General features: G+C 36.9%; 2 protein-coding genes across 2 annotated transcripts; both read right to left on the bottom strand.

The window, feature by feature from the left end:
• Window positions 1–527: 527 nt before the first annotated feature.
• On the bottom strand, window positions 528–8,096 carry LOC105387491 (vesicle transport protein USE1). The gene is made up of 6 exons (XM_038106023.2): window positions 7,770–8,096; window positions 6,943–7,039; window positions 6,352–6,478; window positions 1,975–2,180; window positions 1,425–1,566; window positions 528–724 (listed from the first exon to the last, which is right to left on the bottom strand). Exons 1-6 carry the CDS (start codon window positions 7,961–7,963, stop codon window positions 681–683), a joined length of 810 nt encoding a protein of 269 aa, XP_037961951.1. The 5' UTR covers window positions 7,964–8,096; the 3' UTR covers window positions 528–680.
• A 1,303-nt stretch (window positions 8,097–9,399) lies between these two features.
• Window positions 9,400–11,472, bottom strand: LOC105387482 (proteasome subunit alpha type-4). Its single transcript, XM_048627959.1, has 6 exons — window positions 11,328–11,472; window positions 11,180–11,222; window positions 10,770–11,099; window positions 10,309–10,439; window positions 10,026–10,149; window positions 9,400–9,601 (listed from the first exon to the last, which is right to left on the bottom strand). Exons 1-6 carry the CDS (start codon window positions 11,328–11,330, stop codon window positions 9,459–9,461), a joined length of 774 nt encoding a protein of 257 aa, XP_048483916.1. The 5' UTR covers window positions 11,331–11,472; the 3' UTR covers window positions 9,400–9,458.
• Between the last annotated feature and the right edge of the window lie 942 nt (window positions 11,473–12,414).

Here is a 12,414-nt window from a genome sequence, read left to right on the forward strand (position 1 = left end):
TTATCGTCATAGAGTGACCCCAAGGTTCTTGCTACTAATACAATAAAGAAAGGTATATTTTTCCATTGGCAGGAATTCTTTACTTGGCCTGTGCTTTCAGAAGGTATTGTAAGAGGTATAGGACCAAATGTTTGGTGAGATAATATATTAAATTATACATATTTATCTAATGTACCGTAATAAATTATGCAGTATACAATAGATACCTATTTCTCGTTGATAACCATCCTGAGTAGTTATAGGTAGCCCAATATTTATGTAAAGATATGAATATATACCTAGTTATGAAAACAAAATCATTTGTATTTTATTTAATACGTAGTGTATATACCTATCTACTAATTTTATTGCAACAGTAAATCTAAGTTAATTTATGTTCGATTCCCGGATGGGACCATTAATTTCCTAAATGTGGTCGGTGAGTGATCGATAAAAACGGATAAAATCTGATATCATGGATATAGATTGCTGCTATACTGGCTTTATGCACTTTATTTGTTAAAACAATAAAATTCCAAAACAGCAACTTTTAAGACAGATACGTTTTATTATTTTAAATGGTTACACGTATACACTCCATTATATCTTAAAATAAATAATTAGATGCAGTTCATACCATTATTTACAAATAAATTATAAAATCCTATAATCAAATACAAAATTAAACTACTTACAGACTCTTATACTTTCTTTTTCTTCATAACTTTCATGAATAACACCATATCTGAAACAAAAAAGTCTAATTAGACAAAGTACATTTGTGTCAAATAGTGAGTGTTGTGTTAAAAGTATTATCATCAGCTGGATTTACCTAGATATCTAAAATATCTGCCCCGGCCGGGGATCAAATTCGGGACCCCCAGCAATCAGTCAGGGTCACTTACCACTAGACCGTCCGATTGGTTAGATGCATAGAGTGTGAGTAATAAAGACTACAATACCTATAACAAGCCCTCATAATGAGAACTGCGAATTTATAAATACACCATTTGAGTAGTGGCGAGTAAACGGGAATTTATAAGGCACGGGGGAGTCGCCACAGATACAAAAAATAACGATCGGTTTAGAAAAACCCTACACTTTACCTTGTTTCACGGGGAAAGACATCTGACAGGACCCTTATTACATTCGAATTTAGGGTAGTTTTTGTTTGTATCAGATGTCTTTCCCCGTGAAACATGGTATAGGCCTTCTGGCGAGCTCTGCCGAATAGGGCCTCAACTCTCTCATAAGTATATTATTCGCTGCGTCTCGTGTAGTATTATCGAGAGTCTGGAGCGTAAATATTTTCAGGCATGTACTCACTGATGTAGTAAACACTGGACTAGACGCGCACAGGACCAGAAGAGATGGCGTGATAGGGAAGAAACTTATACCCAGCAGTGGGCAGATACGGGCTGATAATGATGATGATGATGACTCACTGATGAAGATGAACATGACGAGCGCGAGCATCAGCCACAGCCAGCACTTCCACGCGCCGCGGCTGTGCTCCTGCAGCCGGGCCGACTCTACTTGTAGCGAGTCCACATTGCGGTCCGTCAGGGTCGACGACTTCTTGAGAGCCTGTAAGGTTATCGTTTGAATTACGGTTCAAACACACATACGATATTGCGACGTAAAAACATTCCCAGTCGAGGGAGAGCGAGAGTGGCACGACGCCGCGACGACGTATCGTGTTTATGTGTGTGGAAACCCTTATGGTGAGCTTTTAATAAGAGCGCGGTGCGCGTTGCTGCCGCTCAATTTTTAAGGGTCACACTTTTTATCCGTAATCTTTCTTCCAATAGTTTTATGGTAGTTTCTGCTAGAGGCGCCACTTTGTATGCAACAATACAATTCATTTTTAATTTTGACCAACTATTCTAACTTTTACTGAACTTACTACACATGCCTTCAGAAGTCTGCTGTAGAAGTAGAATGTGTTATACTATGGTACAAGATAGTCTATTTTATATCATGATAATAACTCACCTCAGTATCCCTCCTAATAATAGTGCTGGCAATCTGCGACTGTTCCTTCAAGCTCTTGGTCAGCATGACCATGTCCTCGGCCACCTTCTCCTGCATGTTCTGATGGTACTTGAGTAGCGTGTCGATGTCCTCTTGGCTGGTGCTTGTGCTTGTGAAGTTAGGGGCTTTGATTATGTTCCTTTTGCGTAACGAGTCATCAGTGTCATCTGGGAAATGAGAAAATTAATTACTTTGGATTTTGGTAGTTGGACAATTGGATGGTAAGAGTCCAACTGTCCAACAATACTAACTAGTTTTTTTTTTTTGATGAATGAAGAAGAATGGAATCTACCACATGAAATTAAAACAATTAATATAATTGTTGCCCTTACAAGCTTTAGATGCTTTAATCACTTGTTTCTATTGCAAAGTTAGCTTTAGGCTTTAGGACTCTCTAGATTTACTACAGGTTTTGTCTATGAAATACAGCCAGAACATATCTTAGTACTCCAAAAGCCTGTATGGAGACAGGGTGAAATTTACTAACTGTTAAGGGTCAGCAAGGGGGAATCGAGGGTTGGCATTGTCATAGAATTATGTAGTAAACGATGCTCTACAACCTTGAAAAAAATCACACAGGTAGCCGAAGAGTCTAGCTAGGTGCTGAATGATTCGAATTCAAGTAAATGCTTATGGATAACTGTAAATAAAATTCAGAATATCACGAAAAACCACTCCCGTATTGTAACAACTGTGTCGTAATTATTAAGAATTTTCATATGATTTTTATCATATTATAAAGTTAAAGGCTTGGACTAGGCGCTAAATACCTTGTTTTTTAATAAACACACACTTATTTTGTGTAAATTAATCCCAAACTTGAGCAATTTTTTTCCCTCAAATCTTCATACAAATATCTATGGCCGCTTTCTGTGTTATAAAATCATAAACACAAGTGACGTTTGACTCAGTTGGCCGCTGGCCTCCAAAGAAGGGTCACGTCGGTTTAGGCAGCACTGACAGCTCGCGATCTTATCGTGTACAGATACAAAATCACTGCACATTGGTTGTCATTGCACTTTTTCAACTTTTATGACACCAACATAATTTGATTTGAAATTGAGGAAGCATAATTCTTCCAGTATATTCAATACATTAAATTAAATTAGATAGTGTGCAATATTCTCGTGACATTACAGTCTCGTAAAGGTCTGATGAGGAGCAGGAATATAGCGAATGGATCTAAGTGATGACAATACGCACGAACATTAGGTTAGGGATCAAAAATACAGTCTCATGGTGCTGGTTGAGGTATAGTCTCGTGAGGATCTGATGAGGGCAGTAACACGGTGGTGGCTCAATTTTATTTCAAAGATGTTAATAGCTAAAAGCATCGAGTTTGGGCTATTAAGTATGTTTTTCAGAGAGAGGATTTTATTTTTCCTCTGGATGTGTTAGGTTTATTGGGTTTACTAAGTTCATTCTGTAAATGGCATCAAGTTGTTATGTGTTCATAAGTAATAATAATTTATTAACAAAATGCTGTTGGTTCTCCACGAAAATGTAAAAATAAAAATAAAATAAATAAAAATAAATTCGTAGCGTAAAATTGTCAATGACGGAATTTCTTCTATAGACAGTAGCCACAAAAAAAACAAACGATAGATGGCGTGATTTGAAGATAAAGATACATTTATTCGACACATAGACAGCAACAACAAAAAAAATACAGATTTAAAGAAAAAAAACACATACAATACAATACAATACAAAAGCCATTTATTTCCAAATAATTAAGTTATTTTCATACATGCATCATATATATAACAAAATTCTTAATTTACAACTTACAACTATTATTATTAATTATTTCATTTTTTTATTTATTAATTATATAAGTATTCATTTATTCAGATAATATCATTAAGATTAAATAATTAAGATCTAACTTACTTAATAAAGATATTATAGAAAGATAATTTATATTAAAGGTGTAGTGCATGCATTAATTAAATAAACATAATGTTTTATTTGGTCACCCATAGTTGGGTATAGGCCTCCTCCATAGTTTGCCAATCTCGTCGGTCCTTAGCTCGTCTTGTCCAGGTATTGCCGGCTATCTCCACGATGTCGTCGCACCAGCGTCTCTTCGGGCGCCCAGGTGGTCTGGTCGTGTCTCTCGGGTACCAGTGGAGAACGCGCTCGCTCCATCGTCCATCAGTGGTCCTTGCTACGTGCCCGGCCCATTTCCATTTCAGTCTGCAGAGCATATCTACTGCGTCTGTTATTTTGGTTATGCGTCGTATTTCTGCATTTTTGACTCTGTCTTGAAGTTTTAGCCCGAGCATGGATCTCTCTGTAGCCCTTTGGAATGTAATAATTTTACGTACTATGTTTTTTGTAAGTGACCATGTCTGACATCCGTATAATAATGCGGGTAGGATGGTGTTATCCATTATTTTTTTCTTAAAATTTACTGGCAGGTTGCTTTTGAAGACATCTTTGTTTGACCAATATCTCTTCCACGCTGATGCTATTCTTCTGTCAATTTCTTTGTTCATGGGATTTTGAAATGATATAGTCTGACCTAAGTATATATAATCTGGTACATAATCTATGATGCCGCTATCTATGTAGATGGGCTTCGTTATTCCGTTTGTCATTACTTTGGTTTTTGTCGGGTTCATGTAGAGGCCTACTTTCTGACTTTCGGTATCAAGCTTGGTTAGCATTGCCTGTATATCCTCGTGGTTTTCCGCTAAAATGACGATGTCATCTGCAAATCTCAAGTGTGTAAGACACATACTTATACAAAACAACAAAGAAAAAAAAGGATACACATCAAAATAACTGGAAAAAATATAAGCCCCAATTTACTTGTTTGGGACAGGGAGTACCATAATATTTTTTTTGGGGTACTCCCCATCTATGCGTAATATCAGCTTGATATCTTTACCCGTTTCTGAGAAAAAGGGCGGTGACAGACAGTCAGTCAGACAGACGGACAACAAAGAGATCCTATAACGGTTGCTTTTTTTTCTTTTGACGTTCGAAACCCTAAAATGAAGTAAAAATATTATGCTGCTACCAAAAAATTTACTTACAGGTATTGAAAAAGCGGTATATAGTACTAAACAAATTATAAACAAACAAAAAACCCGACTGCACGCTAAAAAGATGAAAACAAGTCCCAATGTTAATGGAAAGTATCGTAGGCGGGGACCAGCAGAGGGTTCACCATTTAGCTGAATGTTACTTAGAAAACGGCCTTGAGTGGCGGTCAAGTTGGTCCCCGCCTGCGATACTTTCCATTAACATTGGGACTTGTTTTCATGTTTTTAGCGTACAGTAGGGTTTTTCGTTTTTTATTGTATTTTTTTATTTGTAACTTTTTAGTTGTGTTTATTTTATGAAATTTTACGTCAGTAGTTCATGATCATTTTTAATTTCAATAATTTTGGTGTTGTTATTTAAATACCTTCAATATGCATATTTTTGTAATGTGAAAATCAAGCCTTTTCATTTGATACCTTACACGGCAAAGTTGAATTATTATTTTTTCGATCATCACGTTATGTCCTCTAGAGGGTGCTATGTACATTTTAATGGAACGTCACATAGCCTATAACCATCGCGCCATCAATACGCTTCTAACAATACCTCATACATCAAAATCTATCAAGCCGTTTAGGCTATAGGAGGGAACAAAGAAACAGACAAACATACATACATACAATCAAAAAACATTACCCTTCTCCTTCGGCAGTCGGGTAAAAAGGAGTAATCAAGACAGGGGGTCATTCTGAACTTTTGCTCGACGAGTTTTGGAAATTAACAAAAAAAAACCTTTTTCATAGAAACTTTGTTGGACATGTGACTTTTTACCATGGAAAACGAATATTTTTTTCGCGAATTTGCAAATCTCGTAGAACAAAAGTTGTTCAGAATGACCCCTTGAGTCATCCCCTTTTGGCTTAGTATAGCCCTTTTGCTACACTATGTATTTACTTTGCTTTGTCGTCGGGGTTCAGTTGGCTGGAGGATGCCCGAAACTTATTATCTACACTTTAATACTTGTAGTTACCTTTCTACAAGTAAATACCACATTTGTTTGAGAAAGCTAATCGGGTTCCGAGTATAGAGTAAAGTGGCACCCCTATTAATTTCTACTCTTTCCTGGTGCCTACCAGTGTAAGTAAGAATTATACTTACTTACCCTAAAATCACCCAAAATGTACTTGAACATAATTGTCAATAAAGTTGGTGAGTAAAAGTTTATCGACCCACTGTGCAAACTTACATGTGTGCGTGTCACTGCGTGTGCTGTGTGAAGAGCATTGAAAACCCAAAATTGGCGCGGACGTCACCCTGTACGGGCCCTTAAATAAAATTGCTGACCTAGTCCAAACAAGTCTGATCTGAGCTCATTGCCGTACTTGGCAACAGTCTTCTGATGGATCTCCTGTGCCGCAGCATCAGCACACATTGTGGCGGCGCCGTGGGACAGCTGCTGCAGGGCTTCCAGCTGGAAAAAAAAATCATCATCAGCACCATTCATGTCCCACCATGTCCCCACTCATGGGACACGGGTCTCCTTCCAATGAAGGAAGGGTTTAGGCCTAATCCACCAAGCTGGCCTTGTGGGGATTGGTGGACCCCAACACAAGCAAGCTTGTATTGGTAGAGTTGTCAGGACAATAATCAACAAGTGATAAAATACCAATCACTTCTACAAGTAATGGGAGTTATGGGACAAATGTCTGGGTTGGTTTGACCTTTACTAGCAATAGGATAAATATGTATACCACCAGCTGAGGTAGAACCCATTTCAGAACTGGAAGCATGGACTCATGCTCATTTTCTTAATATGTTTGTTTTTGGTTATGCATATTTTTGTGTTTTTTCTGTAGTTTGTATGAAATAAATGTATTTTTTTCTTTCATCTTGTAGGTACACCATCTTATTACTGTTCTGTTTCAAATTACATACCTTTTCTGTAGGAGTGCTCAGTGTAGCAGTTTGAAGTAATCCTTTCAAAAATCCAACCCTTTTAGTATACTCCATCATCACATCCTTAGGTGGTTTACTGAAAATTTAATCAATATTTATAGTGAGTATAAGATACTTGATAAATCTTTGACACAATTTTTAAGAACTAAGCAGAGGTAGATTCAAGTTAAAGTAACATAATATAGAAGTCTTCTCAAGGCAATTTCCCTCTGATACTTACCTACATAATAAGTTTTATGACTTTAGGTATGATTTTGACAAAACTTTTTTAAAGAAAGAGGAGCAAGCTAGGGAAGATATAAAGAAAAGTATGTATGTTTAATATCATAAATATCTGTGTCTTTCATTTCACATGTTTATAAAATAACTAGTTGACCCAGCGAACTTCATACCGCCTCTTACCCTATCCTACCCTACACTACACTACCCTACGCAACCCTATGCTACCCTACACTACCCTACCCTACCCTGCAATACACTACCCTACCCTACCCTACACTAGCCTACACTACCCTGCACTACCCTACACTACCCAACACTACTCTACAGTACTTTTCATACCTTTTATACCTTCCCTGGACTTTTACGAATATTTCAAGACCAAAATTACCTAAATCAGTTCAACCGTTCGCGAGTTTTAGCGAGACTAACGAACAGCAATTCATTTTTATACATATGATTTATGATAAATCCAAAATTCTCTTATGTTTATCATATTGAGGTGGATCTTCCTTCATACCTGGAATACTGCCATACTTAGCAGCTCTGTAATTACAAAAAAAACTTAAGTACAAAATGTAACTTACTCTCGTCCGTTTTTGAGGTCGGTCAGCATTTCATTCAGAGACTCCACAAACTTCTTTAGTCTCCAGTTGCCATCTATTGCTTCTTGCTTTGCTATAAGTTCACATTTGTTCAGCAGAAGTCTAATGTTTATCTCTAGTCTGGACCTTTTGTACGTTGCTGGTTTAGGCTCCATATTTCCAGTCACTACAGTCATATTAATTTAGTAAACCAAAAAAAAGAGATAGCAGATAATGCTAGAGTTTGTTTTAAAGTGCAAGCTAAAAACTACGAGTGTTTTAAGTTATTTTATTTCATTGATTATTTTAAACGTCTTCCGTGTGAATTTTCATCAACTTAATTTTTGTCCACATCAAAATATGTCAAACCAAACGTCAAGTCACTGTTGTCATCGATCTGCCAAAGCGAGTGCGAAATGTTACTCTGTGAGCACAGCAATGTTGTTATTCTGAGATATATGGGGTAATGAGATTAGAAAAGTTTGGGTTCCGCTCATCTGGCATAATCTTTATTGACCAAAACTCATTTCGCATAACTCGTATGGTCTAAACTTTTTTGGCCGAACCATCACTTTGCCTAGACTTATGTGGCATAAGGCTCGTTTCGTCTAAAACTCTTTAGGCACAATCTTTAAACACCTAAGTTTCGTTTGCTCAAATTTATGTTCGTCTATACCTATGTATAATCTTGTTTCTCCTAATTTTATCTTAATAAATAATATATTAAGTATGTAGTAAATGTACAAATTATGGTATTTTTCTCCTACATCCCGAAAATCACGATATTGTATGATCAAAAAATCGAAAGTTAACGACCAATATAATTATTACAAACCCCATGAGATCGAAACCTAAAAATAGGTGCGACGACGAGCAAAGCGAGGAGGAGCGTGTTAGGTGCACATGTTCATCAAAACCAAAGCGGAGCGGAGCGTTTTCCAAACAGCGGAAACAATACAAGGCACCAGTTTGCGCTATGTAGGGAGACGCTCCGTCAAAGTTAAAGCCAAACGAATATTATTACTTTGTATAAACCTATGCCATAGCATTATTAGGCTATTCAAGATTTGGCCATACCATTATTAGGCTAAACAATGTTATGCGAAATAACTTTTTACTAAACGAGATTTATGCCATACGATTTTCGGCGTAACGAGACTTTGACCAAACGTTACTATGCAATACGAGATTAGGCGAAAAAATCTTATGCCAAAAAAGGTAGAACCGAAAAGTTTATTAGGTACCTACCGTCATTTTCGTACAAATCTATTGAATATTTAATCGCTATTCTTATTTTTACGCTATCTTTAACCTGAAATTAATATGCGGCTATGACTTGTGTTCCTGGAATCTCAGAATAATATCAAAATTTAAGCTCATCCTTTTTCATTTTCTACTGTTTTTTGCAAGGCAAACCTTGAACTGGAAGTAATAAGTACCTACTTTACGTAAGTACTTTTATTACTTCCATGACCTTGAATGACTCGAGGGTCGAAGCCGTTATTATTCTGAGGTGTCCAACTTTCATCCATAAACCTGGCTGGTGATACATACGTTCTTCTAAGATATTGTGTAACTTCAATTTAACTTAAAATAACCATCGTAAAGTAAATCATTAAATAATACCACACACTTTACAAAAAACCTTTTACTGGATATAATCGATGATAATTAAAATTAAGCACATATAAATTACGACTTCGGGGGCTGCTTCTTGGCAGCCTCGGCCTCTGCCTCTGTCTTCTCGAAGTCCGCTATCAACTTCTCGACTTCTCCGCTCGTGAGCACACGGATCACCGTCTTGTTGCCCTGCCGGGTCAGGGTTGCCATCTCCACTGTAATAAAAAAAAAATATTCAGTCTAAATATTTTTTATTTATTTTAATGGATGCATGATGGTTTATCACAGTCCACTGTTGAGTCTGAAAGTTATGTACATTATAATTACAGGGGACTGCTAACATATTTATGAATTTGTTATAGCAAGTGGGCCTAGCACTCAAGTGAGTGCTACAATAAAGCGTTCTAAAGCTTCGTCACACTTGCTTATATCAATATCACACTACATTGAGACCAAGTTTGATGTTAACTTTTGTCACAGATTATCAGGTATTCTATTCTATTCTGAGAGGGGGCGATGTTCCTGTATGTGGCTCTCTCGAGTGGAACCTATGTACAACATCCCCTTAATTTCAGCTCAGCCAGCCGCTTGTCAGGTATTAAAAAAATGCTATAAATAATGTAATGTAGTAATAATTACCTTTCTCAGGGGTGAGTTTGGTCATGTCGAGGGTCTTGCTGAGCACCTTGATGGCCAACGCCTGAGCCTCAGCCAGAGTGGTCTCATTCTCCTTGTACTCCTGTTTCAAACTTGATACTGCAGCCTGGAATAATTTTATAGGAAAATTAACAAATATGTTTTAAGACAAAAGTTACATCATAATTTTAATTTATGGATGAATTCAGTTATCATAATATTTACAAATTAACTAAAGTATTTAAAATACGATTTGGAAAACTAATGCATAACATAGTTAACTCACAGCGCTATTGTTGCCGATGCAAGTGGCCTTCCAGCCTCCATAGTTGCCGCTGGGGTCGGACTGGTACAGCTGGTAGCCGTAGTGCTTGTCCCAGCCCATGTACAGGATCGACACACCAAAGGGCCTCTTGCCTGCGGGGTTTAAGCATCATTATAAGTGTGAACATTTCAGGCCAACAGCTTACTGGGCAGCCAGTAAAACTGACTGACCCACTATCTACCATTCAGTTGGTTCTTTTTTTAAAAGGTTGGTGTTTAAACACTAAAGTTCACTAGCACTTGTCACCGCAAAAGGATTGGCCAGTTAGATTAGTTATTGGTGACTGAATGCATGCAGGTTGATACAACACTCAGGGAGGCACCTTTCTTGCTCCCTTATACATATTGAATGGTACTGTTTTAGTATTTGAGTACTCAAAAGGTATCAAAATGTTTAAGGTAAAATATTTAGAATATGCTTACCTCCATACTGTGTGTAAGCCTGTTTTACATCACACAGCCACGACACAAGCTGTTCACACGGGATCGATTCACCATACTGGAGGAGGTATCTCTGAGCAATCAGTCTAAGCTCATTAGTCAGCACATTAGCGTCAGAAGTGATCCCGGCGACTGAACACACCATGTCATCATTCAATTTGTAGATCTTCTCGGAGGAAAATACCTCATCCAGGAGTTTGTTTGTGTTTCTACGCTCAGCGGCGAGCAGGATACCGTCGGTAGCTAAGATGCCGAGCGAAGTACCAGCGTGACTGATGGCTTCCATCGCATATTCCACTTGGTATAGCCGACCTGTGTGTTGAAATCAAAGTTTTACAAAGAGGTTTTTTTTTGTGAATTAAGCTTGTTGTCGTGTTTCTTATAATACAGACCTTCCGGCGAAAAGATTGTAGTCCTGGTATCATAACGTCTAGCCTGTAAAATAGAATAAATTGGTTGAAATTCGTCCGAATGACAAAGCAGAAGTGTCTAACCTAAAAATTGAGCTACAGATTTAATAAAGCAATGATTGTCACTTACCATGGTTATAAATTCAATAAATCCACTTTATAAACGGATAACTGCAATAAATATTCTCAGTTTTCGTGATTTTTTATCTATAAAAATAATTTGCCGGACAGAATGACAGCAAACATTTGAAACTGGTGGCCGTTCGGAAATCGGAAATTGGCTTTATGCTGAGGATCTCCATTTTCACAAAAAGAAAAATCTATATTTTTATAAAAAATATTAACAACATTTACCCACCGTTATTTATATGTTTTTATGTTATCTAAATAATAAAAATTAACTCAAGTATTTACCTACTTAATACTGTTCCGTTTCTAAACGCTTTAAAAGTCATTTCCGTTTCCGTCTCTACTGAGGTGACGCGCGGGAACGAGTAAATAAATAAAACTAAACTTGTGAAACTTTAAATTTTTGTAGCCACAGCTTGTTGTTGTAGCAAAAAGGCACATAGGTAAATGTTTATATACATTTAGTACAGGATGTAACAAAAGTGGTACATATGTAGTAAGTCTAAAAAGAGAGAGATAGATAGATACTGGCATAATTATTCAAAAAACTTTTGTTCTACGAGTACGACTTTTGAATCACAACACACACGCTAAGCCAAAGTAGAAGCAAATTACCCATCTAAGCAGCTCAGTAAGTACTACCGCCGTAACTTAGGGGACCGGATCTAGGTCTCGATGCAGGGGAGGTAGACGAAGCTCCATGTTTTTTTTTGTATAATGTTATAGTAAGCATATTTATTATAATATTATTATTATTTCTCCCTTTACCATGTAGCCCACTATTTACTTTATATAAATGTACCAAAATGCATCTTTCGTTGCATTATGTCTCTCGCAAAATTACAGGTACCTACTTTAATTATACCTTGTGCCAGTTTGTCATGGTAGGTAAAACGAAACAAAAATAAATGTTATAGTTACTCATAACTTTACTATTGTGTTCAATTGAAAAAATAGTTCAGTAAAATTGGTATTTCCATGAGGCAGGTCAGCGATGGATTTTTGGTGTTACACACCAGTGTAAGAGCCAGGCATATTCAGTTAATTTAAAAAAATATATATATCTTATCATTATGATGAGTTTCTTT

The sequence above is a fragment of the Plutella xylostella genome, chromosome 19 (genome assembly GCF_932276165.1).
Source record: "Plutella xylostella chromosome 19, ilPluXylo3.1, whole genome shotgun sequence".
Taxonomy (NCBI): Eukaryota; Metazoa; Arthropoda; class Insecta; order Lepidoptera; family Plutellidae; genus Plutella; species Plutella xylostella.

Coding starts and splice junctions, on each gene's coding strand:
- LOC105387491 (XM_038106023.2), bottom strand. CDS start 7,963: ATGACTGTAGTGACTGGAAATATGGAGCCTAAACCAGCAACGTACAAA. Junction 2,181..6,351: donor ATCAGACTTGTTTGGACTAG/GTCAGCAATTTT, acceptor CTCATTTCCCAG/ATGACACTGATGACTCGTTA. Junction 725..1,424: donor CGTCATGTTCATCTTCATCA/GTGAGTCATCAT, acceptor TTTTTGTTTCAG/ATATGGTGTTATTCATGAAA.
- LOC105387482 (XM_048627959.1), bottom strand. Junction 11,100..11,179: donor TACAATCTTTTCGCCGGAAG/GTCTGTATTATA, acceptor TTCAACACACAG/GTCGGCTATACCAAGTGGAA. Junction 9,602..10,025: donor CAAACTCACCCCTGAGAAAG/GTAATTATTACT, acceptor TTTTTATTACAG/TGGAGATGGCAACCCTGACC.